We start from the raw sequence: 22557 nt of genomic DNA, 5'->3' as shown, positions 1-22557 counted from the left end.
GCAGATTGCAGCCTGCTGATCGGCATTAGTATCTCCAACTGTTAAATTTACTCTGAAAGTGATACTGTAGACACACTGATAAGCTATCACTAAGGAAGATTTACTCATTCCCAGAAACTACAAAAAAAGTGGAATTTTCCTGGTTGTAAAGATGCAATGAAGTTTGCCTTTTCTGTGCTTTCTTATAGCTGATTGATACCAGATTCCTTCTTCACAAGACTAGCAACATCATTTTATAAATGTCTCTTGTTTATTGCTAAATTTCTCATCTCATGAGCATATGTTAGTGGAAATATTTCTAATATGCACTTCCTCTTCAAAATTATTTATTCCTTTATTAGATGTGCATATGGCTTCACATATAGAACAGGTTGTTCTGTGAGGAACAGAACCATTGCATCTTGACTCCTGATATGTGATCTTTCTCCTGTACTATTTGCTTTTCTCTTTCACCTCCTCCCTTATATGTTCCTTTCTGACTGGATAAACTGCAGCATGCCCTGTGACTGATTCAGTGATGCGTGTTGTTATTGGCCAGCCAGGATACACAACCTGTGCCCAGCTGTAATAAGAGGATGAACTTTCCAGGCAGTTAAATTGTTTTAGACTTGTATGATTGAATAGAGAATTCAAATAGATTAAAATGTTCAAAATTTAATTGGGGACTGAGCAATATGCATATAGCATAATTGGAAGTACTTTAAAAGTACTTTCAAATGCTTTGCATATTGCTATAGTGAATCAAGAGAAATTACTCATAAGAGCAGTTGTGGGAAAATCAGTATTTGTGAGTCAAGATAACTTAGAAAGTTTGTATTGGAATGTCTCTTGTTCTGCTTGATGTATCAAAAGAATGATATCCTAACCTTTTTGTTGCCTGAGTTTTTCCTTTTAGTTTAGAAAGGAGTATCAGTTGGTATAATTCTCTTAAATATCTCTTTAAGCGTGGCTTTTATTTCATTATTCAGTATTCTACTTCAGTATGAAATAAATTATGTATTCCTACAGTAAAGAGAGTTGTAAGGTACTTTTCACTGTGGAAATATGTTAATAAAATTATTCTCTTATGAAGGTTAAAAGAATAATTACTCATCAGAGTAATCATATTTCTTAAGAAACCAGTATCACTAAGCAGAAAATATGCTATACTGTATTTAATAAAATTGTTTTGATTATAAATAAAAGGTTAGGACTGTTTGGCTGTTGTAGTTAACGTACACTCTAACAAAGTTTTTGTTTTTTTTCATGAAACAGGCTCAAAAATAAAGAAGCTAGTGTATCCCGCAGGTCTCATGGGTATTGGTACCTCCATATATTACCCTCAGCAAGCGGTTGCTATTGCAAAGGTCAGTGATGATACCTTTTTTTTGGGGAGGTGTTTTTTTGCCTTTTACCTTCAGATTAACTGGTAATCCCATTTTTGAAAGCCACATTAGTGTGCTTGGCACTTAAGACAGTGGTTACCTTGTCAAAGAACATGCAGTCTAGACTGAAAGACAGTCAGATGTTCTGTTTCTTTCACTGACTTTTCTAACATCTGCAGTAGTTTCTTCAGTTTGAGGAACATTATTTTCTTTCTGAATCTATAATGTCAAGTAATTCTAAATCAACAAATATGCTTAGTAAGTACAGTTTGCATGTTTACAATACTGAGGAAGCTTGAAATATCTTGAAAGCAAATGACAGCAGGGTGTGAAAGAAAGGAAGAAATAAAAAAAGGGGAGGGACACTCTACAGTGAAATCATAGGAACAACTTTTTGAGATAAACGTTGTTGATGTTTTCTGCTTTTTGTTGGGTACAGTTTTAAGATAGCATGCATGTTCTGGAATGAGGTAAGGATTCTGCTGCTTATTTGATGTCTTCCTGTTTATGCATTTGTTGTTTCAGGCACATAAGAAACAACTTAAAGTTGCTCAAGTGGGTTTCCTGTGACAGAAAGAACCTAAAAGACCAGGCAATTTGCTTACAGCCCTTCTGATTGCAGTTCATGTGTCTTGCTGTCCACACTCAGTTGTACTGGCAGTTCCTCAGTTCTCCACCACATTCATTTTCAAATCCAGCTTTTAATCACTCAGAGTGCACATAATTTAGTGTGTCAGATATTCTTTATATTTCAGGCTTTGGTAAATTGCCTGTCTGGTTATTGGTGCCTTGTGAATGACATAGATGTCAGGGTGTAAATATAACATTCTCAAGAACATATGTTCTTTGAAAAGTGAAAGGTCATTGATGTAGGGAGAGTCAAAAGCACTGTTTTTGAACTCTGCCAGCACTGTGATACTCTTGGCTTTGATAGAATGTTTTTTTAGTACTTCCACGATCCAGATGCTCTAAATACAGAGAGTTCTGCTGATTTGTTCTCAGGGAGTGAAAATTATGCAAGTAGCAGAGTTAAACCACAAAACCTCAACCATCAAAAATGAAGAAGCTGACACATTTCTGATGGAAAGTGTGTATTAAAATTCTAGCTGCCTTCTAAACAATGAAGTGGAAAGTGATTGAAGATTGTTCAAACTGATGTTATCATTTTTATAGAAGCTTAGTTCAGTCTTAACTGTGGATTTGCTACAAACAGCTTCACAATTCTTTGTTTATTTTATGAAAACTTTGAAGTGCGTGATTGCCCTTTGATTAATTCACAGTTCTTAGTCTGACTGTAACAAAACATCTGATATGAGACCATGAGCCTGAAACTTGATTGGAATAGGTTTAGTTTTGTTGACTTGGTTAGGACACTGGATGTAAGAGTTTGGAAATTTCTGTGGAGAGAGTGATATCTTAGATAGTGTTTTGGTTCCTCTAATTGCTCTCATGCTTTTCTTTAAAGAAGCAAAGTTTTAAGCATGTCAGGTCTTACTATTCATAATTTTAATGCTTTGATCTGAAATTGGAAGCACTTTCCTCTCTAGTAATTATTGTGTAATGTTTCATAGGCCTTTCATAAAATGAAAGCCTAGAAAGGGATGCCTACAGTGCAAAGCTCGCTTGCCAAATTAATAGAACCGTATAGGAAATATTCTGGAACTAAACTTTAATTTTTTTAAATTTATTCTCTGTATTATGTACTTTTGTTTTCCACACTTGAGTATTTCATCACTGCTTCATTTTGTAATCTTTCAATTTTGAACATACTTTAGAAAACGAAAAGTTTTCCTGGGTTTTGGTTTTGTTGTTTTGGTTTTTTGTGGTTTTTTTTTTCCTTCTGACCTTTATTAAAGCCTGTCCATTGGAGAGCTGGAAATAAACACAGTAAAATATATTTGCAGTTAAGGTACAACACTTGATGAGTCTCTCTGGAAGAAGACCTTTTTCTTTCAATTAAAATGTATGAGTTGCTAAGTGAAGTCACAGTAACAGAGATCATAATTGGTAATGGTTTTCAAACACTGCTCATCTAACTAGAGATGGAAGAAATGTACAGACTATTTTTTTTCTGCTTTAGTAATCATTCTAATCACAAACTTGTAAGGGGTTTATTTCCTCACTGCTAGTATTATTTCAATTTGTTTAACTTTGAACAAGTGGTCAGATGTTATATGTGGTAAGGGAACTGAATTTAATACTGAAATGTATTTTGTTCTGGTGCAACTTTAAATAGTGTTCTGGAGCTGTATTGCTTTCCAGCTGATCATAATACATTTAAATATTTTTCTGTCAACTGTGGCTTATCTTCCATCTGGAAAAAAACTTTCTTATGAAGTTACTTACATCAGTCTCTTAACCGTTAGAATTAGTTTTTGTTCTTTGTTATTAGAACTTCTGAAATTTCCCAAAGTAATGTGTGTTATGCTTACCCTTTCCTTGAAAGAAAGAAAAGCTTCCTAATACATAAGTTTATTTCTTGGTTAACAAACTAAATTACTTCTGTGTCTCTGGAACCTACATCTCATCCCTTGCCCAGTTCAGTCCATGTGGCGTATGTTGGTTGTACTTGCACAACTGAGAGCATGATATAATGACAGGAACCAAGGGCTGAAAAGGAATTGGTCTCACTTGATCCATGTTTACTGCAGAATGAAATGTTTGTTAGCAGAGTAGTCATAGTGCAATTTCACAATAGAAATGTAGAAAAGCCAGCAGCTTCTTGGTTTCCCAGCATGCAATGTAGATAAAGAATGCTAACTGTAATTCTCCTCCATAGGATGCATTGAGTAGTTATAAAAATTGCCTGGCTCTGTTCCTGTTGACTCGAATTTGCAGCTTACAGTATCTTGAGCTGTGTTTTCCAGTACTTCAACAGACTAGTTCTGAAAGTCAGATGAGCCTATGACTCATCTGGGAAGATAGTGTGCCCAGTGGTTTACCAGGTCTGAAAAATGTTTCTCATGTTGCTAGCTGTGTCCTCAGTCGTATTACAGACAAACCTCCCCCCCTTTATTGTGATTATTTTTCAGTCCATGTGTGCCCAGCAGTGAACTACTTGGCACAGGATGTTGTGGATCTAAAACTTTGCATGGAGTTCAAGAGGAAGTGCAGAAAGTTCATAGGAGGGAGATTCTTCAACATTGTTATACACATAGAAATTACCTCTGTCTCAGGAAATCTCTGAGCAGCAAATTGTTGGAGACTGGAAGAAATTGAAAAACCTCATTCAGGAACTGTTTCAGAAACACAATTTATGCTTGCTCTGTTCCCATAGTTTTAGTTTTCCAGCTTTGCCTGCTGTGGAAGATAGGGTGATAAATTCTTATTTCTTGATTTTATAAGTTTTTAATTTAATTGCTGTCTAGTTGGGCATGTTCTTCATTTTTGCTGTTCTTATAAATAAAGAAAACTGACAGTGATATGAAAGCGAGTACTGAACTGAGTCTGAAGTTTTAAGAGTCTAACACTCAAATTTTAAAGGATGCTGTGAATATTACAGTCTCTTATCATATAAGAGCTAAGAGGTACTCTTTTATTAGAATTTGGGATTCTTCTAGTCATAAAATTTCTTGTTGGTGTAATACAACAAACACCATTTTTCCTAACTGTCTTCAAATTTGTGAGGTGATAGCTGGTTATTTGTTACAGCCATCTATCAGCAAATTTGTTCTAAATAGTAAATGAAAAGAAATGAATGAGTATTCTCACTGTTCTCCCAAAGCAGTGAAAATGTGAAATTGCAAAATAGTGACAAAATAAGCAAGTTTGGCATTTTGTCTTTAAAATTAGTATGGTCAAATTAAGAAATACTTTGTGTATGGTTGTGTCTGTAGAATGTTGAGTACTAAGAAAACCAGAGTTGTTTCTGTGTGCCATCATTCCACCCCTTTTTTATACAGCTGTATTTTCAGGTAGTCTCCAGACAGGTTTTTTAGCAAATTGGGTCATCTTATTCTTCATGTGTCATTTGTTTTCAAGATGTTTATTAATGCTGTACACTTTGAGCCTTAACAGGAGGATGTGAAAGATCTTGTGTTTTGTGACTTCTTCCACTTAAATGAGAAGCAAGATAGTATTTTCCATATTATTAAGTTCATGCTTTCTGATACCTTTTGTTTCAAAGGTTGCTGGTACACAGCTGTATGACTGGAGTCTTCAGGGATATATTGCTGTAGAATCTCTTTGGAAGGATAATCCTAAGAAGAAGAAATCTGGGGAAAAAAGTGGTAAGGTAAGAAGTCTCAGAAGACTGAGAAGTCTGAATTTTGTTGCATTTTCGGAAAAACAATATTGAGCAATAGTAGGGGGTTTTCTACTCTGATTCAGCTTTTATTTCAGACAAAGGTTTCATTCTCTCTAAGCTGTGGAAAAATATTAAGCTTATTTCAAGTGAAACTTTCAGATATGCTGTTTGGAAGTTTTCTTTAGTATAATCTACTTAGTGTTTAATAAGAAAGTTGGGATTATTGCAATTGTAGTGTGAGGAATCAGGCACTGAGGGTCTTGATGAACTTAAAAACCTGAAACTTTTCTTTAAAAAGTAATTTGACAACAAGCTGCATAAAATCTGAACTAAATTTCTATTTTTTTCATTGCATATCTCCTCTATGAAAAAAGAGAAAATAGACTCTTGTTTGCAATTTATTCCCTTTTTGTTTTTTTCTCTGGATATTCATGAATATTTGCTCTGGCATGATGATGCCATTGTGTGCTGCTCTGTTAAAAGTTACTATCTAGTCATAAACCCATCAGTTTATAGGGATATGCAGGAGATAACTAGCTGTGTGGTCTAACACAGCTGTATTTTAGGAATCTTTGATTTAATTGGTTCTTATCCAGAAGACTGCCAATAAAGATTGGGTTTCTTTTGAATCTGCCTTGAACCAGTCATCCTGGTGAGATGCCAAGCACAGTCATTGCTGAAAGTTTCTGCTTTCTGTGTTTCCAGTTGTTAAACACTATATGAGGAGTAGGGCTAACATTCACATACATGATTTTGGTTTTATTTTGATCTGGCACTACTGTTCTGTGTTTCACTAAGCAGACTGATGTCTTGCCTTAGAGAGGCCTGCATCTGGTGACAGAGCAAATGCTAACATAGTGACTTTGTTTTCCACGGTTTAGCAAGCACAGAGGTTTCTTTAAAAAACAGCATTTTTGAATTACCGCTGTTAACACAACTAAGTGAATGTCTGTATGCTTATTTTCAGTTTTGGAACAGAGCAGCTTTCCTTATTCCCCGTACAAAGCATCAGTGATACAGCAGGATTTCCCTGTCTACTTCACTAGAGAAGGGAAGAATTATTTATTTTTTTTCAGCACTCCTGTGGTCCATGCTTATACAATACCACTGTTTCAAGGCATCTGTGCCTTCGGTTACTTTAAATCTCAATACCTCAGCAAACGTGCTCTTCCATAGTTGATTTATAGTCAACAAAGTAGTTGCACTACATTTAAGTAATATTATTCAGTGTACGTTAATTGGTTTTGAGTTAGTGTTTGTATTGGTATCTAACTATTTGCTTATGTTTGTGTGTTAAAGTAGTGTATATTAAGAATTTATGTTAGAATTTTAAAATATAATGTACATATTTTCCTATAGAAAACCACAGAATGGTTGAGGTTGAAAGTCTTAGTATTTTGCTGTGGACTTCCTGATTTAGCCATAGCTCACAACTGGTAATAGTTCACACTTTATTGTAAGCCAGAAGTCATATCTGATGACATCATGGTGTACTCAACGCACAGGCCTAAGTTGTAAAGGGGACAGCCACTAAGATGTTTTGGAGAGGCAGTTGTGCTTGAACAGACTGAAGGTATGGGACCAAGTTCCCTATGTAGGTTTAGGTGTGGGACTAGTTCCAAACAAGCTGGGTTGGAGAAACGCTCAGTTCTGTTGCTGAGGTTTATGAGAGTGGAGACTTTCATCAGTGATCCTATATTGGCCCTAGGTGCTTCAGTAACTGGACTTCTATAGGTCTTTGAATAAACAAAGGCTAGTTAATTGTACTGTACTTTTCCTAAAACCTAGGCTGCCAAAAAGTATCACAAAAAATAGGCAACATTAAATATTAAATATTCATTATTTAAATATTTCAGAAAGACAAACTGACAGCATCAGCAAAAATTAGCTGAGCTTTTTGTGTTTTTGTGTCCCAGGCTTTCAAAGGGAAACTCATGGTTGTTATTGGAACGCAAAAACTTTTGAAGCTTTCATCTTATTGTAAGGCTTATGCAAGCACTTGCTACCTCAGCAAAAAAACAAACGACAGGCAAAATTGCAGAGACCACTAAGTAAACAGACTTCTTTCTCTTCCTCCTTCCAGAATCTTTAAATCACACCCCTTACTTGCCAAAATATGATATTTGTACAACAGAGGAAAATGCCTTTGAATGGTTTCCTCCTGAAGTTCAGGTATCATTAGTTGCCATTTAACTTGATGGATTAGGCAAAATACAGAAATCCTGTGACTCAGATGAAGAAGCACTATGCACTCGATGAAACTGCCTGTGTTTCAGATGTTTAATGATCCCTTACCACTGGAGCATACAACCTACAGCCTCATTGTTTTTGTCCTCTGAAGCTATTAAAGAGAGGGGTTTATCTCCCCAGTGTCTGGAGAGGCTGAACAGCAGCTGTCAAAAGTCTCATGCTTTAGAAATCCCTAGAACATGCACTGACAAATATCTCTAATAGAAGAAGTCTGCTCTGCAATTTCCTTCGGTCTGCAGTGGTGAAGCAATATAAATATATATTTGAGAATTTTTGGTAGCCTTGTGGAAGAATTGAGTTGGTTTTGTATGTATATTTCTTATTGTGGTACTAGGCAGCTAGATTCCTTAACTAGTGAAGGCAAATATAAATGTTATTCTTGAGTTGTTACAGCATATGTAACCCATTTAGTGAAGCTGTGCCAGAGCAACAGTTGCTATTTTTTTGTTTTTGTGACATTCATATCATCATTTTCCTGTTGCTACACAAAGGATTCTTGCAAATAGTCAAGCAAGATATGGGTGGCTCTTCTTGGCGTGTGTTGATTTGTTACATTGCTCATAATTTGATAGTCATAGGTACCACAGCTGTGCATAACTTCATGTTTGTGCAGCAATATGTCATTGAAATAGATGTGGTATGTTAGTTTTCTGAAGGTCTTATGAAACAAAAACCTGTGCCAAATTGAGGTCACATCAACTGACACAGAAGTTCTGCCAAGAAAGAAGAATTCCAGGACCTGCATTTCAAAACACTGTGGCTGCAGCTCCTCCATGCAGCAAGTCAGTCTGATAAGGTTTTGAATATGCTGTTTACAGAATATAGCATTCTGGTATCCTGCAGCTGGCTGGTTGAAGGAGCCAGCTCGTCAGGATGTCGGGATAAAAGCCCTCTGCTAAAACTACACAAGTACCATTAATAAAAATCAGTGTTCACATCTTTAATTTCCAGAAGGATGAAACATTTTCCTAATAAGGGACAACAGGAGTAGTTATTCAGCTTCTGTATACTTTATCTCAATATAAAGAATAACTTTTTCCTACCTTCTCCTCTGCCTAGGGGAAGAAGTAGAAATGCAACCATCTTGTTGGGAGGCCAGGTATATTTGAAGGGTTTTATCTTCAGAAAAGCTTTTGTTTGCTTGACTGATCTTTACTCACAAGAAGCAATTCCACAAAAATCAGTGGAATTAGTATTAATGTTTCTATTATCAAGTTGTAAATCTCAGGGGAAGTGGCACTGAAGTGGAAGATGTGTCCCTCAAACCTTGTTGATCTTAAACTTAGTGTGCAGAATTTTTAGAGAATCATAACAACGGATGCTTTTATGCAATTTTTAGAATTATGTGTTTTAAACCCTTCTGAGGAGCATTATGTGACATCAAACTTTCATTAATGGGGTTTTGCAGTTAAGAAGGCTAATGCTCTGCACTGCCTTCAAGGTAGTCTATGTGAATAACTGGTCCCTTTGCTTTGCCCAAGGGACATGCAAGATCTTTTTCGATGTTTCTTTTCTTCTACATTTGCCTTCTAGTGCCTACGAAAGTGTTGAATTAGCTGAAATGTTAGGCCAGTAAATTGCAGTTTCTCCTCTTCCCTCCCTCCACAATCTGTCTTTAATACTGGCTGAGTTTGTCAGCTTTAATACCTGTCTTTAGGTCAGAGGGATGGACAAACCATAGCAGCTTGAGGATTTTGTGCAGCAGCATAAACTGGAGGACTGTAGTTTTCTGTACAAAGGATAATAACTTATTTACAGAGAACTGCTTAAAGATAAGTATTTCAGAGCCAGTATTTCAGTTCAATACATACCACACATAAATATCTAACAAATCTGGTCCTGTGCATCAGTCAGCTCATTTGATATTTTTGCAGCCTTTTCACCCTTCCTCTTCTGCTTCTGTAATTTGTGCTGTTGCATTGTTCTACAGGGTTGTGAGCTCTTGTTATGACTTTATCTTCAAGTGACAAGACCATGTTTTACATCACCAAATCATGTAAACCCAGTTTTTGTTCCAGACAGTGAGCTAATAATGTACTGAAACATATAGAAAAACAATTTTCTTCAGTTAGTTTTCACTTTGCCTTGTCTTTATACCACTCAAAGACTTCTGCTGTACTTTCAGCTCTGCTGGATTCTCTCAGTTCCCCTGACACTGAGCTGTGTACCTGTTGTTTTTACTCAAGTGGCCAAAATGTGGGAAAGCAGAACAGCACTAGAGATCTAAAATCACCCTCCTTTTCAGGTCCTGTTCCTTTCTTCATGTGTGTGCTGTTTCCCACTTCAGTCCAACCAATAATAAGATCTTACAGAAACTGCTGGGTTTGTGTTTTGGTTTGGTTCCCCCCGCTGCTGTCCATCATTTGATTGTTTAAACAGCTTCAGAGACTGAGGGAAACTCTTGTGGCTTACTGCTTGGTTTTCATTTCTGCCTGGTCTGTTGATAGAAACCATCTGTGACTTACCAATAATCTATTTTTTTTTATATATGTGTAACCTATATATGTGCTTATCACACACTTAAGATATAAATATTAAAAATCTACCTATATGGCTACATCTGGGTATTTTCTTAAGTGCTAGCTGGTGACAGAGTGCTTCCAGCAGAAAGACTGCTTGGTTTTGGGTGCTGGTTTTCTGCACTTGCTCAAAACAAGCATCAGGGGAATTGTGGACCTGAACTTTCCCACCCGAAAGCTCTAGCGGAAGTTGTGGTTTCAGTGGAGCTTTACTGTCAGCATCAGAGTCAGATGGTCAGACTGTGACTGTAGCAAACTTAGATTGTGCTTCAGATGAATGTTTTTAAGTCACTTGTGTTTTGAGCATCCTTTAAAAAACAGCATGAGCAGCTGAGAAAGCTGCTTTCCACAGCAAGTGCTTGTGGGACTTGTCTTTGGTACATGTGAACAAACCAGCAAAACTCTGGTCATCATAGAATGATAGAATCAACTAGGTTGGTAAAGACACTTTAAGACCATCGAGTCCAACCGTTATTCTAGGACTGCCAAGATCACCACTTTGCCATGTCGCTGAGGGCCTTATCTACATGTTTTTTGAATGCTTCCAGGAACAGCAGTTTCACCACTTTGCTGGGCAGCCTGTTCCAATGCCTGGTCACCCTTTCCATGAAGAAATTTTCCCTAATATCTAGTCTAAACTTCCTTTGACATACTGTTCCCTGTCTTATGCTCTCCTTTTATTATTTGGTAGTAAGATGAACAACAGAGTAAACCTCTTAAAAATTCCTGCTCCTCTTGGACTGGATCCTTGGTCTGAGCAGTGGTGAATTGAAATGTTAGAGGTGGGAAAGACAAGTTGGACTTTTTAAGGGCAGCTCTGAGTAATGTTTTTGAAAGTACTTCATATTTCTGAGAGAGTCAAGTTAAAGCTCAACTAAAAGAAGGAAAATAAGTTACTGATTCACTGGGGGAGGATGAATAAGATAAAACAGTGATGTTCACTTTATTTGAAGCACACATTACAAACAAAAGAGGACAGAAGAAAAAGTAAACTATTAATCTGTGAGCCTAGGTGAGCTTTTGTTTTTCTTCTGCAACTTCTGTTGTTTTCTGATGGCCACTCTACCTTGCAAGAGTTTTCCATAAGCATGAGAGTGATGTATACTTGCCTTTGGAGTTATAATTTGTAACGTTAGGTGCTAGTGTAAAGGGGCCTGACCATCTGCAAGACACTTTCAAACGCGGCATCACAAGGTAATTTCTCTACTTGGCTATTTTGTAATGTGAGAAAAGCCACCACACATTTGGGGTTTTTGACATTAGGCTGGCTTGCTTTTAGTAATTTTTCTCTGTATGGAAGGAAAATCTTCAGAGAAATAATTGCAATATTTTTAAGTTTGTTGTTTTAAGTTTAGGTCTTTAATGTATGTGTTAGATACTGTGACCTAAGTTGGGGTGTACTAAAACCTTACAGAGCAGTGTGTAGGGTTGCCTTAGTTGAAATATTGTATGAAGTTTCAATTAATGACTTGATTTTAATAATTTTTAATCCTATGGAATCCCAATGTATTAAACACTTTACTAATGAATGTGTTAGGGGGATTTCTTGTCCGTCACACCTGTCAGAAGCGTAAGGATGCAAAATGTTTCCCCTTCTGTTATGGGGTGGAGCTCTGATGTGTGAAGTCTTCTGGGCACCCAGACATGTTATGGACCAGTTGTGTGGAGCTAGAACATAGAAAGACTGTCTTGAATATGTGCCTCCTTCTAATTATGAGAGGGCATCATGGCACAGAGCAGGTCTGTCTTCTGGGTCATTGATCTAAACACATTTTTTGTTCCTGATCTGGTTCTGAGTGTGGCTAGAGGACTTTGACACTTTGTTGTAAAATTAGATGTGTTTATTTCCTATGCCAGCTCAAAAGACATCCTTTTCTGGCTACTCATATTGCTGCTTCATCGATCTCACTAGGCTCACTCTTCATATTGTGGGCATATACAGTGGATGGCATCAAAAGAGCATCTTAGTTGCTTATTCAGTAAATGAGTTTGTATGAGGAATGGCAGTTTAGCAGTGGCTTCAGTTAAATAACTTGGGTTTAGTACATATAGTGAGACAAGCCCTGTGATGAGATCTGCTAAGCTCACAGAAACAAAGGAACTGAGCAAGACCCCTATTTTCCTGTAGGTTTTGTATGTGTTGTTTAGGTGTTCTTTTTTCTCTTTCCAGGAAGCTGACCCAGATTGTGTTTGCTTTTTACAAGACAAGCAAGTGTAGAAACGGAACTCTCTGTGAACAACTTATTTTTAGCTCGTTTGTTCGGGATTGAGTAATCCTTAAAATGAGGCATCATGACTCAGATTATTCACTATAAATTCTAGTAAAACGTCATAACTTACATGTTCCTGTACAGGAAAATTATGGAGTAGATCATTATTGTGCAGTGGGTGTAGTTTGTGGGTGTAATTTCTATACTATTAAATATCCAGGGTAGTGATCAGAGCAAAATGGGGTTTGAAAAGAATTATCTTCTGAAGATCTTGCCAGGCATATATTAAAATAGAAATCTAAGAATCATCTTCATAATTAAATCTTGATGTATCGAATCCATATCCCCAGCTCAGCATATGTAAGATCTCACAGACTCAGTGCTTTTATTCATAGTGTTTACTTTATGCTGGGACATAAATCTCACCTATCCTGTAAAATGTTTGTTTTCCAGTCTCTTCTGGCTTCTTTTGTTACATTTTCCATCACATTTAAGTCATATTGGGAAAATTATATTTTTGGATAAAAAGAAAATGCCATTTAATTTTCATGTGTAAAATTTAAGAATAATTGGGGGTGGGAGCGACCTCTAATCACTTCATCCAACCCCCCTGTTCAAAGCAGAGACAGCTTTGTAGCTAAATCTGGTGTCTTGGGCCTTGTGCAGTCAAAGGTTAAATATGTCCAACGATGGAGATTCAGAAAGCTCTCTGGAAAATCTCCAGTGCTCCTGATGCAGTGTGAGACGTTTATATTTTTTTGCTCCTTAGATCTCATAGAACTTTGCCATGCTCCTGTGTCCTTTGCTCCATGTCCTTTTGGTGTGAACCTCTGAGAAGAGCCTAGCTCTTCTGATGATGTAAATGGCTATTAAGGAACTGTGGATAGCAATTAGGTTCCCCCTTTGGTCTTCACCAGGCTAAACAGACCCACATCTCTCAGCGTGTACATCATGTGCTTCAGTCTCCGAGCCATATGTGGCCCTTTAAGTATTATTTTTTTATTGGTATCTATTTAAAGCTATAATCAAATGCCTGTTTGTTATAGCATACTTGGCAAATAGACACTCTAACAAGCTGCTTTTCATTCTTTGACTTTATCATTTATTTCAGGGAAAGTGTGAGAACACTCTCTCAAAGGATATGTACTAAAAGAGACCTATGGTATAAGTCCAAACAGAATTCAGAGAATGCAAAACAGCAGTTAATCTGTGGGAATTCATCCTCTGTTATTAGTGCAGGCAAAATGAGTCCATTAAAACATTTCTATTGAACTACTTGTTCTTTCAAATGCTTTAATTGCTCAGCTGACTACAGGAAGACCAAAATTTAGAAACCTTTTGATAGAAGATCATATCTGAGTATATTATACTGAATTAGTCTCATCAGTCACTTGACTTTACAAGGAGTTTTGTTTCAGCTTTTGAAGAGGGTTTCTGTTCTGGCAAAAACAGTAATTGTGGGTTGCGTCAATTTAAATTTCATGTGTACTTTTCCCTCCTCAAGGGTGATACAGATGGTGACAAGCCCCTCGAAATCCATGCTTCAAATGAAGAGCGAGCCAAGAAGTAGAACACCAGATCACTTGGTATCAAACAGGTAAAGGATAAAGACTGATAATAGTATATGACTAAAGAAGAAAAATAACCTGAAAAGCTGAAGATTTGCTAGTCTGACCAACCTAAATTCTTTAGTTTTAAAGCATAGCAAGTAAATATTTCTCTCCTCCAAGGGTTCAGAGTTAATTTAGCAAGGCCTTGTTCATGGTTGCTTATTGCTTGGTTTTTGTTCTGTTGAGGTTTTTTATTCCTTTCTGACTTCTGCTTCCCATACCAAAACTTCTTTGCCTTCATCACAACTGTGCAGGTACAAAGGAGGGGAAAGAAACCTCTCCCTGCTGATACGTTAGTGCCAATGTGCAGCGTTTAACAGTCAGTCCACAACATACCTGACCTTTCACGTTGATGCACCTCCCCAGTGAGATGTGCTGCATCAGTTGGGAATTGAATGACGGAGAAAATGAAAGCAGCATTTCCCCGTCCTCTGAGCCAGAAACTCAAGTTGAGGCATCAGTCTCTTTCTGACTTGGACATTGGGCTGCTTTCAAACTCAAGTCCTGTGGTGCTTACAGTTTCTAGAAAAACAAGAAAACCAGACCCAAAACATTCTCTCAGCTTTTTTAAGATGGTTCAGTTTTATAGGACAAAAATTGCTTTATATTTGAGGTTTATTAATACTAATGATAATGTAATTGGACATGATTTGGTACAAAAAAGCAGGTAATGTCTGCTCTGTAATCAGTTGATAAAGGATGTATTTTCTGAGCAGGTTTTCCACTTACTTGTCCTTGCCCTATATGATTTTCACATTGTGTTAAAGACTTCTTTTTCATCAGAAAGCATTCATAGCATTGTAGGGTCTCATTATTTTTGTATGCAGTGTTCCATTTACCAGAAAAATCCTGTTTTTTCCTAACTGTCAACTGGGTAAATAGAGCCTGGATTTAGGAAACTGCACCATTTTTTTCTTCCATGCATCATCACCAGTCACAGATGTTTGCAGATGTGATGGAATGCACACATCTGCTGAGCAACAGCGTTCCACTCTTGCACAGTCAGCGTTAAAAGCAAAAGTAGTTTCTAATGTTGTGTTTCCCTTAACGTGTTGTTAATTGCTATAGCTAATTCTCACAAGGGCAAAGGTGTGCTGACTGGCTGATTTAGTGAGCACGTTAGTTTTTCCTTCAGACATATGTATTTAAAGTCTTTAAGAACACCCATTTTCCAAGTATTTTACAAAATAGCCATGGAAAATAAAAAATAATTTTAAAAAGGAAAAACAGTGGGATTGGTTGGTTTTTGTGTAAAGATACCCAGGAGAACCAGGAGGAAGAAAAAGCTGTTCTAAATTCGCTAAAATATTGTGTTTCTTGTGAACTAGGATATGGCTACTGAATGATAAAAAGCCAAGAAAGTTGAACTTTTGTTTATGTGAGGACACTAGAAATATCAAGGTTCATTACAAACAGAAGTCTGTAAATCGCTTTTCTTTTAGCATTTCTTACTATGTAAATATAATTTCAGTTAGGTCTTTACTCAGTTTTTGAAATGTTAGTACTTTTTGCTGAAAGCAAAATGGGGGCTGGTGGAAAAAAAGGAACAAAAGCTGTCAGAAAGATTTGCACCAAAGTTGGTATCCAAATCGTTTGTCTTCAGTATTTTAATCATAGATAAGCTATATAAGTAAGTTTTGAGGAAAACCTCACTAACAACTGCTGTCACAGATGTTCAACTGTCTGTTGGGGCGCTTTTAAGAGTGAAGACAATTGCTCAGGTGCTTCAAGTACCTGTCGGCTATTGGTGTTGAAATCTGCTTGCTCCACCACATGCTGTTTCTGGAGGTTGTGCTTACATGGAACTGCTGGCTTTCTGACCTAGTCAAAGGTCAGCTCAGTACCAGTTTAGAGCTGTTCTGCAGTGGTGGCAGTTTGTTACTTTTGCTTGAAATCAAATCCAGTTATTTAACTCCATACCCAAGTCCAGATGTTTTGTTGGATTCAGATGATCCCAAAAGTTGCAGAATGCTGCTGTGATCTTGGAAAGGACATATTTGTTTCTTCTGAATGAGATCAGTCCTGAAAGTTTCACTGTATTTTCAACTGTTGGCAATACTCCTTGCCAGCACTCCTGAATGTGGTTACTAAAATGAAGACAATCTCATTTTCCTCAATGATGTGCCACAGCATGGGTCTCTGGGTTGTGAATGGTCAGCCAAGGACAAAATCACTGTGTTGGAGACAGTAACATATCTCTCTATTCCAAAAACCAGCAGTAGTGCACCTCATGTATTGTAGCATGTTTGTCATCAATAATTATATGCAAACTACAGCTCAAACCACATCCCATCGTGGGAGAAGCAAGTTTTAATTTTATCCAGCTGTTGTGCTGAAGAGTGATACAGCTTTGTGTTTTTCCATGGAGATAGCATATCTCATTCTCACTCTGTTCGGGTTCCATATTTATGTAATTCCGTTTCTTTGAGTTGAAATACCCTAGGTTTACACCAGAGTAAAGTGAGATTAGGAAAAAATGCATTTGATGGGAATTAAAAAGAATTCTTTTTGAGGAAGTTGATTTGTTACATGAGATTCCAGTTGATGTTTTGTTGCTTTGAAGTGTTTTCTCTTGTGTATTTCTGTACAGTTCAACTATAGGAATCAAATTCTCAAGAGCAGGCATAATCATTAGTGCTCTAATGTCAGTAATATGAAGAGTTACCAGTCTTTACTAGTAATAAATTGGTATTGAGAATGTTCCACAAATACATTTTGAACAGCTTCCCACATCAAAGAAGTTTTAATTGCACTTCAACAATGGAAAGAAAAGGCTTATAATAGTTAACTCTGCTTTCTCCCCCCTCCCCCTTACCTCTTCTGTCTTTGGCTGTAGGTGAACAAAAAAAAACTTACAGAGCAACCATTTCCCAAGAAAAAGGAAAACCATCTGAATCTATTTTGATTTTGAATGTGACTAATCTGCCTTCTGCCTCCAGAAAGACTGACGATGTGCTGCTTGGCCTTCTGGTATGGAAACTGAAAGGACACTGTATTTTGGGGCGATCTTGAGACCTTGTCCTCAGTTCTGCAGTGGGACTCATGTCTGCCCATACTTGTCCCGTTGCAGGATCAGCATTGCAAGTAGCAAGTCTCGAAATTCCCCAGCCTCTTGTTGTTATTTATATATAAAATATAATTCAGTTGCACAAAATGATCCTTTGCTTTTTCCTCCTCCTGTTTTAAGTTCATATAATTGACCTTTGCACTGTCTGTGGAAGGTTCTTGAGATGCTGTTGACAATGCCTGTATTTTTTAACAGTGAGGAAAAGCTTAAAGTAGCATGATGTTTTGGCTGACATTAGCTAATAGAATTATGAATGAGGACAATTACAATGACTCTTGTGTTTTGTCCAAGTCTCCCTCTCCTTTCTATACAAATCTTCTACCTCATCTGTGCCAGCAGGAGGTATATAATGAAGCATCTGTGATTTCCTGTCTAGTAGATGGATGGGAATGCAGCTGTAAATGGTTGTTCTTGTTTCTGCTTGAAGGCACAGCTCAGTGGGAACCAGAATGTTATGGTGGTGGGAACCAGCTATAGAATAACTTGGCTGTTTACTTATTCCCATCCAGGGAGGGGAGGAAAAAGTGAAGGGAAATACAAAGGGATTTCCAGCATTTTAAAATCATTGCACAATAAAAGCCTTTCATCATTTGTTGGCATTTCCATGAGTGTCTCTTCTGGGGCATGGTGCTTCACAAGTTACTGTAATCCAGGTAGCTCAGAGCATTTAAAGCTGTGTTGGTGAGTCTTAATGTCCCTAAATTAATCAGAATATGAGGGAAGGGGGAAGGATGGAATTAAATGTGTGCTTGTTCAATACACTAACTTTCTAAAAAGATCAGGGAAGAAAATACAATGTAGTTTGGATTCAAAATGCTTTAAGTATCTTTGTAATTAGATGGTTAGATATTCCAGCTGACTGTATCCCATACTTTTAGAGGAAAAAACACAGACCTTGGCAATGCAAATACCAGTCTGTGTGGGCATTATAAAGCGGGCCAACTCTTTTTTAATACAGGCATAAGGCGTGTGGTTGCCTCAGGCAGAAAAACAGTATCTCCCAACATGTTCAGTGTGTGTCTTTATGATTGTTTTAAGCTGGTTAAGATGGATGTTGATTTAGCAAAGGGAGCAGAGTTCTTGTGTGGGGTTTGGGGTGTGTGTGTTTCTGTTTTTTACTTTAAATTCACCAACATAGTTCAAACAGGCTTGGGAGGATCAAAGCAGTGTTTTTGTCAGTATTAGGAAGGAAACTTGGGAAATACTGGTCATAGCTCTAACTGCTCTGTTACACCATTCCTGCAATACAAGCACAGATTTGTTTCTTCCCTTAAAAATAGGCTTTAGATGCCTGTATTTTTCTTTTCAGTAGTATTTGGCATATGCCACATTGGCATTTAAGAACATGATTAGTTGGTAATTCAGGTTATTTTCACTCCTAAACTCCACCAAGGGGTGCTTTCCTCATTCTTCTTTTTAGTGCAGTTGTTAGTTGGTCTGTGTCCTTTTGCTGCCTGGGAGAGCAAAGTGAAAATTATCATGTCCAGGCTGTTTCATTAGCTAATACTCATGCAAAAAAATGTGGCTTTTAATTTTTGTTTATATCTGTTTAAAAAATCCTGGGTTAAATAAGTATCACTTGACTTAAATGCTTTTCACTTGATCACATCTTCATACTGCATATTTACAATGCTGCCTGAAAATGTCCTAGGCAATCGACATCAAAACAGAATGCTTTCATCTAGCAGGAAATGACTGCCTCGTAGCACCTGCATGCACACATGGTGAGAAGATGGTTCCAAAATGTGAGCAAGATAGCCTTAACTGAAATCCTTTCCTTGTGTCTTCTGTTTTCTTACAAATACAGGAAACAAAGCTTCCATGCTGGTAAGAGTGCAAAGAGATCGTAAACATTCAACTCGCTTGGCACAGACTTTCTAATGAGGAACAGGAGAGTAATTGACCACTGTTCATGTGTCTACATTAATGCACAGATGCATGGAACTAATTTGTGCGTGCACATGTTCTCCTTTGCCAGACTTTGCCTGTGGGTATTACAACATAAGCGAAAACCAGTATATTCCCCACCCAAGATTCATGTCAACAGTTCAGTCATCCTTCCCCTTGAAGCCTTTTGTCTTAATAACTGGAGTCTGCAGCTGAGGAAATCGTGTTCTCATTGGACATCCTAAGCCATAGCGGCTGTCAGCAGATCTGTTGGGGCCAGGCTGCAGTGCTCTTTCTTAAAAACATGATCTTTAATTTCTGCAGTATGTGAAAGTTGTAGAACTTGAGATCGTCAGGTTGGCCTATGCAACCCTCAGTGCTGCCATGACAGATCCTGTATTAGTTGTCTTACGTGGACAGTGTAGCCTCTCCTTGTGCTAGAAAGAGCATTATCAACCTGGACTAATCCTGTTGGCCCAGGTAAATATCCTCAGTCTTTCAGCCATGAATAAAAACATGAACATTTTTGCAATGTATTTTGGCACAAATTTTTAGATTTGGTGCTCTAACTGCAAAAGGCCCTGGACACAGACTTACTAAATGTAATGTTTTGGATCGTTGTTCATTGCCTCTCTCACCTTCAAAGAGAGATACAGCTGCAGTACAGGAAAGATTGGTATTGAGGGAATCATGTTTTAGACCTAGAGAACAGAATGCCCTGGGGGTTAGAGGGGCTTGCTACTGCTCTGTTCATGAGCCCTGGTGGAAAAATGTCAGTGTGAGCACATTTACCTCAGAACAAATATGAACTCCTGCTACATGTGTTTCCTTTCCCCTTTTTCAGTTTTGTAGAAGTTATTTATGTACATTCCCATGGATCCCAAGTTCCGTGTAAAGCCAGTTCAGTCATAATAAACTGCTATTGACAAACAGCATTTTGGCTCTTCAGGCATGCTGGGGAAGCCTGCATTGTTTCCTGCTGGACCCTTCTGGTTGCAGCATCTTAAGGCAGTGTTGGCTGTTGCACCTGGATGGCCTGGCAGATGGCTAGGTCATCTGACTGCTGGATGTTTATCACAGGTACAAAAGCTGCTTGTTTACAAGGAAAACCTTTGATACTATCTTAACTATAAAGGAGAAGTTGTTTTACAGAACAGAAGATGTTTCTAATTGCATAACAACCCCCTGGCTTCTGAACTCTGGACCATTAGCTGAGTCTGGTACTTTTTTACTGTGGTTGGCTCTTAAATTGAGTGGGACTGACAGCTTTCTCAAGGACTCTTTGTAAGCAACATTGATGCACTGATGCAATGGTGGTGTTTTCTCTTGTTTGAGGTTAGTGCAGTTCATTACTGGCAATCTCTGGTTAAAGACCAAAGTCTGATCTGGACTTTCATCTTGTCTTGAAGATTGCAGATTCCACCAGAATGCTGCTCTCACAGTCACATTTTCAAGCTGTTGGTGTTTCATTGCACTGGTTTTGAAAGCTGGAGAAATCAAAGGTGGGCTCAGGATATATCACAGCTCATTACCAGTCTTCTTCCTCTAAAAATAGCTTTCTGCATGGGAAAGGGAGCTGCAGTGCCTGCCACAGAATGAACTGTCGGGCTCTCTTGCCTCCTGGCTTTTTATTTTTTATTTAAATGTCTAACTCTACCAAATAACAGGCAAAGCCAGTCAGGTGGGCCGCATCCATTTCTGGCAGGCAAGTTGAATGTGATGATCCATCACTAGGCATGGTTACTGAGGCATGATGTTGTTATTGGTAAGCTTCACTGGGTCTTCTAGAGAGAGGAAGGTGGATCCTAGGTGATTTGCTACTGCGTGCCCAGGAATAGTCATGCAGCAGCCTGACTGTGCTCAGGTTCACAGTCCTGGAATCTTTGCCCACTGTGAAAACAGTAGTGAGGGCAATCATAGAATTGTTTGGGTTGGAAGAGATTCTAAACCTCATCCAGTTCCAACCCCCCTGCCACAGGCAGGGACACCTTCCAGTAGTCCAGGTTGCTCAAGGCCCTGTCCAACCTGGCCTTGAAACAATGGGACATCTTGGTCAGGGAACTTCCTTATTTGTTTATAGTGTGAACATGAACCTGCACAAGACTCGAGAACTTAATTTGATATAGACTAAAGCTACAGGATATGCTCTGTCCAGATGTTGTTTAGCAATACTGCCAAGTTCATAAGACAACCCCATGAAGGAACAAGATGGGTCATTTGCTGCACATGCTTTGGCAGAGAGGGCAGATACTATGGCAGGAAGGCTGTTGCTGCAGTTCTTTACCCACTTGGGTTCATCAGTCCTTCCACTTGAGGAAGGTGGCCTGCAGCCCTGAGACCGCTGTGCAGACAAATGCTGGAGGGCTGCATGTGAACACCTCATCTCGCTGCAGGGGCTTGCTCAGGAACTACGCACCTGGGTAAAAGAATAATGTGAAGAGGAGAACCTAAATTTCTGCCTTGTGTGGCTGTTACAATGTGAAGGCCACAGGACCACACCACCTCCTGTAACAGAACCCTTTCAAATTCTGCTGTGCTCTGTGTCCTACTGCATCCAAATTTTCCAAGTCTAAACCAGCAGTGCCTTTGCTCAACTCCAGAGCACAGCATCCATGCCTTTGGACTGAAAATGAGCCACATCCAGCACTTGTCCAGGAGTGCTGCAGCGCCCTGCGAGCCTGCTGTGTGACCCTGGGAATGACAGATGCCCTGAGCAGAGGGATGTGATGATGTTCCCTCTGTGCCAATTCAGGGCTTTACCTCGGGGACATAGAAAAACTATTTTTTTCCAACAGTGGGTGGGACACTGAAGCATGAAAGCAGAAGTCTTCATGGCTGTATGCAGGCAGCTGTAGAGACAACCCTCACCACCAGTTTTAGGCCCCCCCTTTTGTGTGTGTGTGTGTGTGTGTTGAAAATCGTGTAGAGAAACATGCAGTTCTCATATCAAACCTCAGTGAAAGAAAAGGGAGTCTTCCCTTCCCCCCATTCCCTGCCCTAGATTAAGTTCACAAATGTCCTCTCTGTAAATTTAGCAAGCTTCAGACTCACTTCCTTTTGTAAGGAGACCTGAAAGAGCCATTTCCTGATTCGTACAGCCCTCTTGTATGCACCCACTAAGTGCCCATTCACGCTGTGAATCATAAAGGTAACCTCAGTTCAAGGCACTGCTCGGTGCTATACAAAAAAAAGAGTTTTGTTATTCAACACAGCCGCTGAAGTCATCATTCACTGAGGAGCTGCACCAGTGGGATTTTGCTCTTCTGTCTCAAGCACATCGTAACTGCCGAAGCTGAAACAGGCTGGCAAAGGTGCCAAAGCCATCCTGAAGGAATATACTGGCTATCACGTGCCAGGCTTGATGCATTTTTCATATCCTGACAGAGATGAGGAATGGCATCAGG

General features: G+C 38.5%; 1 protein-coding gene across 1 annotated transcript in view; it reads left to right on the top strand.

Moving 5' to 3' along the window:
- APOO (apolipoprotein O) overlaps positions 1–17857 on the top strand; it is a 30378-nt gene extending 12521 nt beyond the window's left edge. The window contains exons 6-9 of the mRNA XM_005151485.3: positions 1255–1346; positions 5491–5598; positions 14094–14186; positions 17036–17857. Of these exons, the coding sequence (XP_005151542.1) occupies positions 1255–1346; positions 5491–5598; positions 14094–14159 (266 nt within the window). The 3' untranslated portion in view covers positions 14160–14186; positions 17036–17857. The remainder of the gene's footprint in view (positions 1–1254; positions 1347–5490; positions 5599–14093; positions 14187–17035) is intronic.
- Positions 17858–22557: the final 4700 nt, after the last annotated feature.

This window comes from Melopsittacus undulatus, chromosome 2, assembly GCF_012275295.1.
Source record: "Melopsittacus undulatus isolate bMelUnd1 chromosome 2, bMelUnd1.mat.Z, whole genome shotgun sequence".
Lineage (NCBI taxonomy): Eukaryota > Metazoa > Chordata > Aves > Psittaciformes > Psittaculidae > Melopsittacus > Melopsittacus undulatus.
This window is presented reverse-complemented; position numbering and strand designations above follow the sequence as displayed.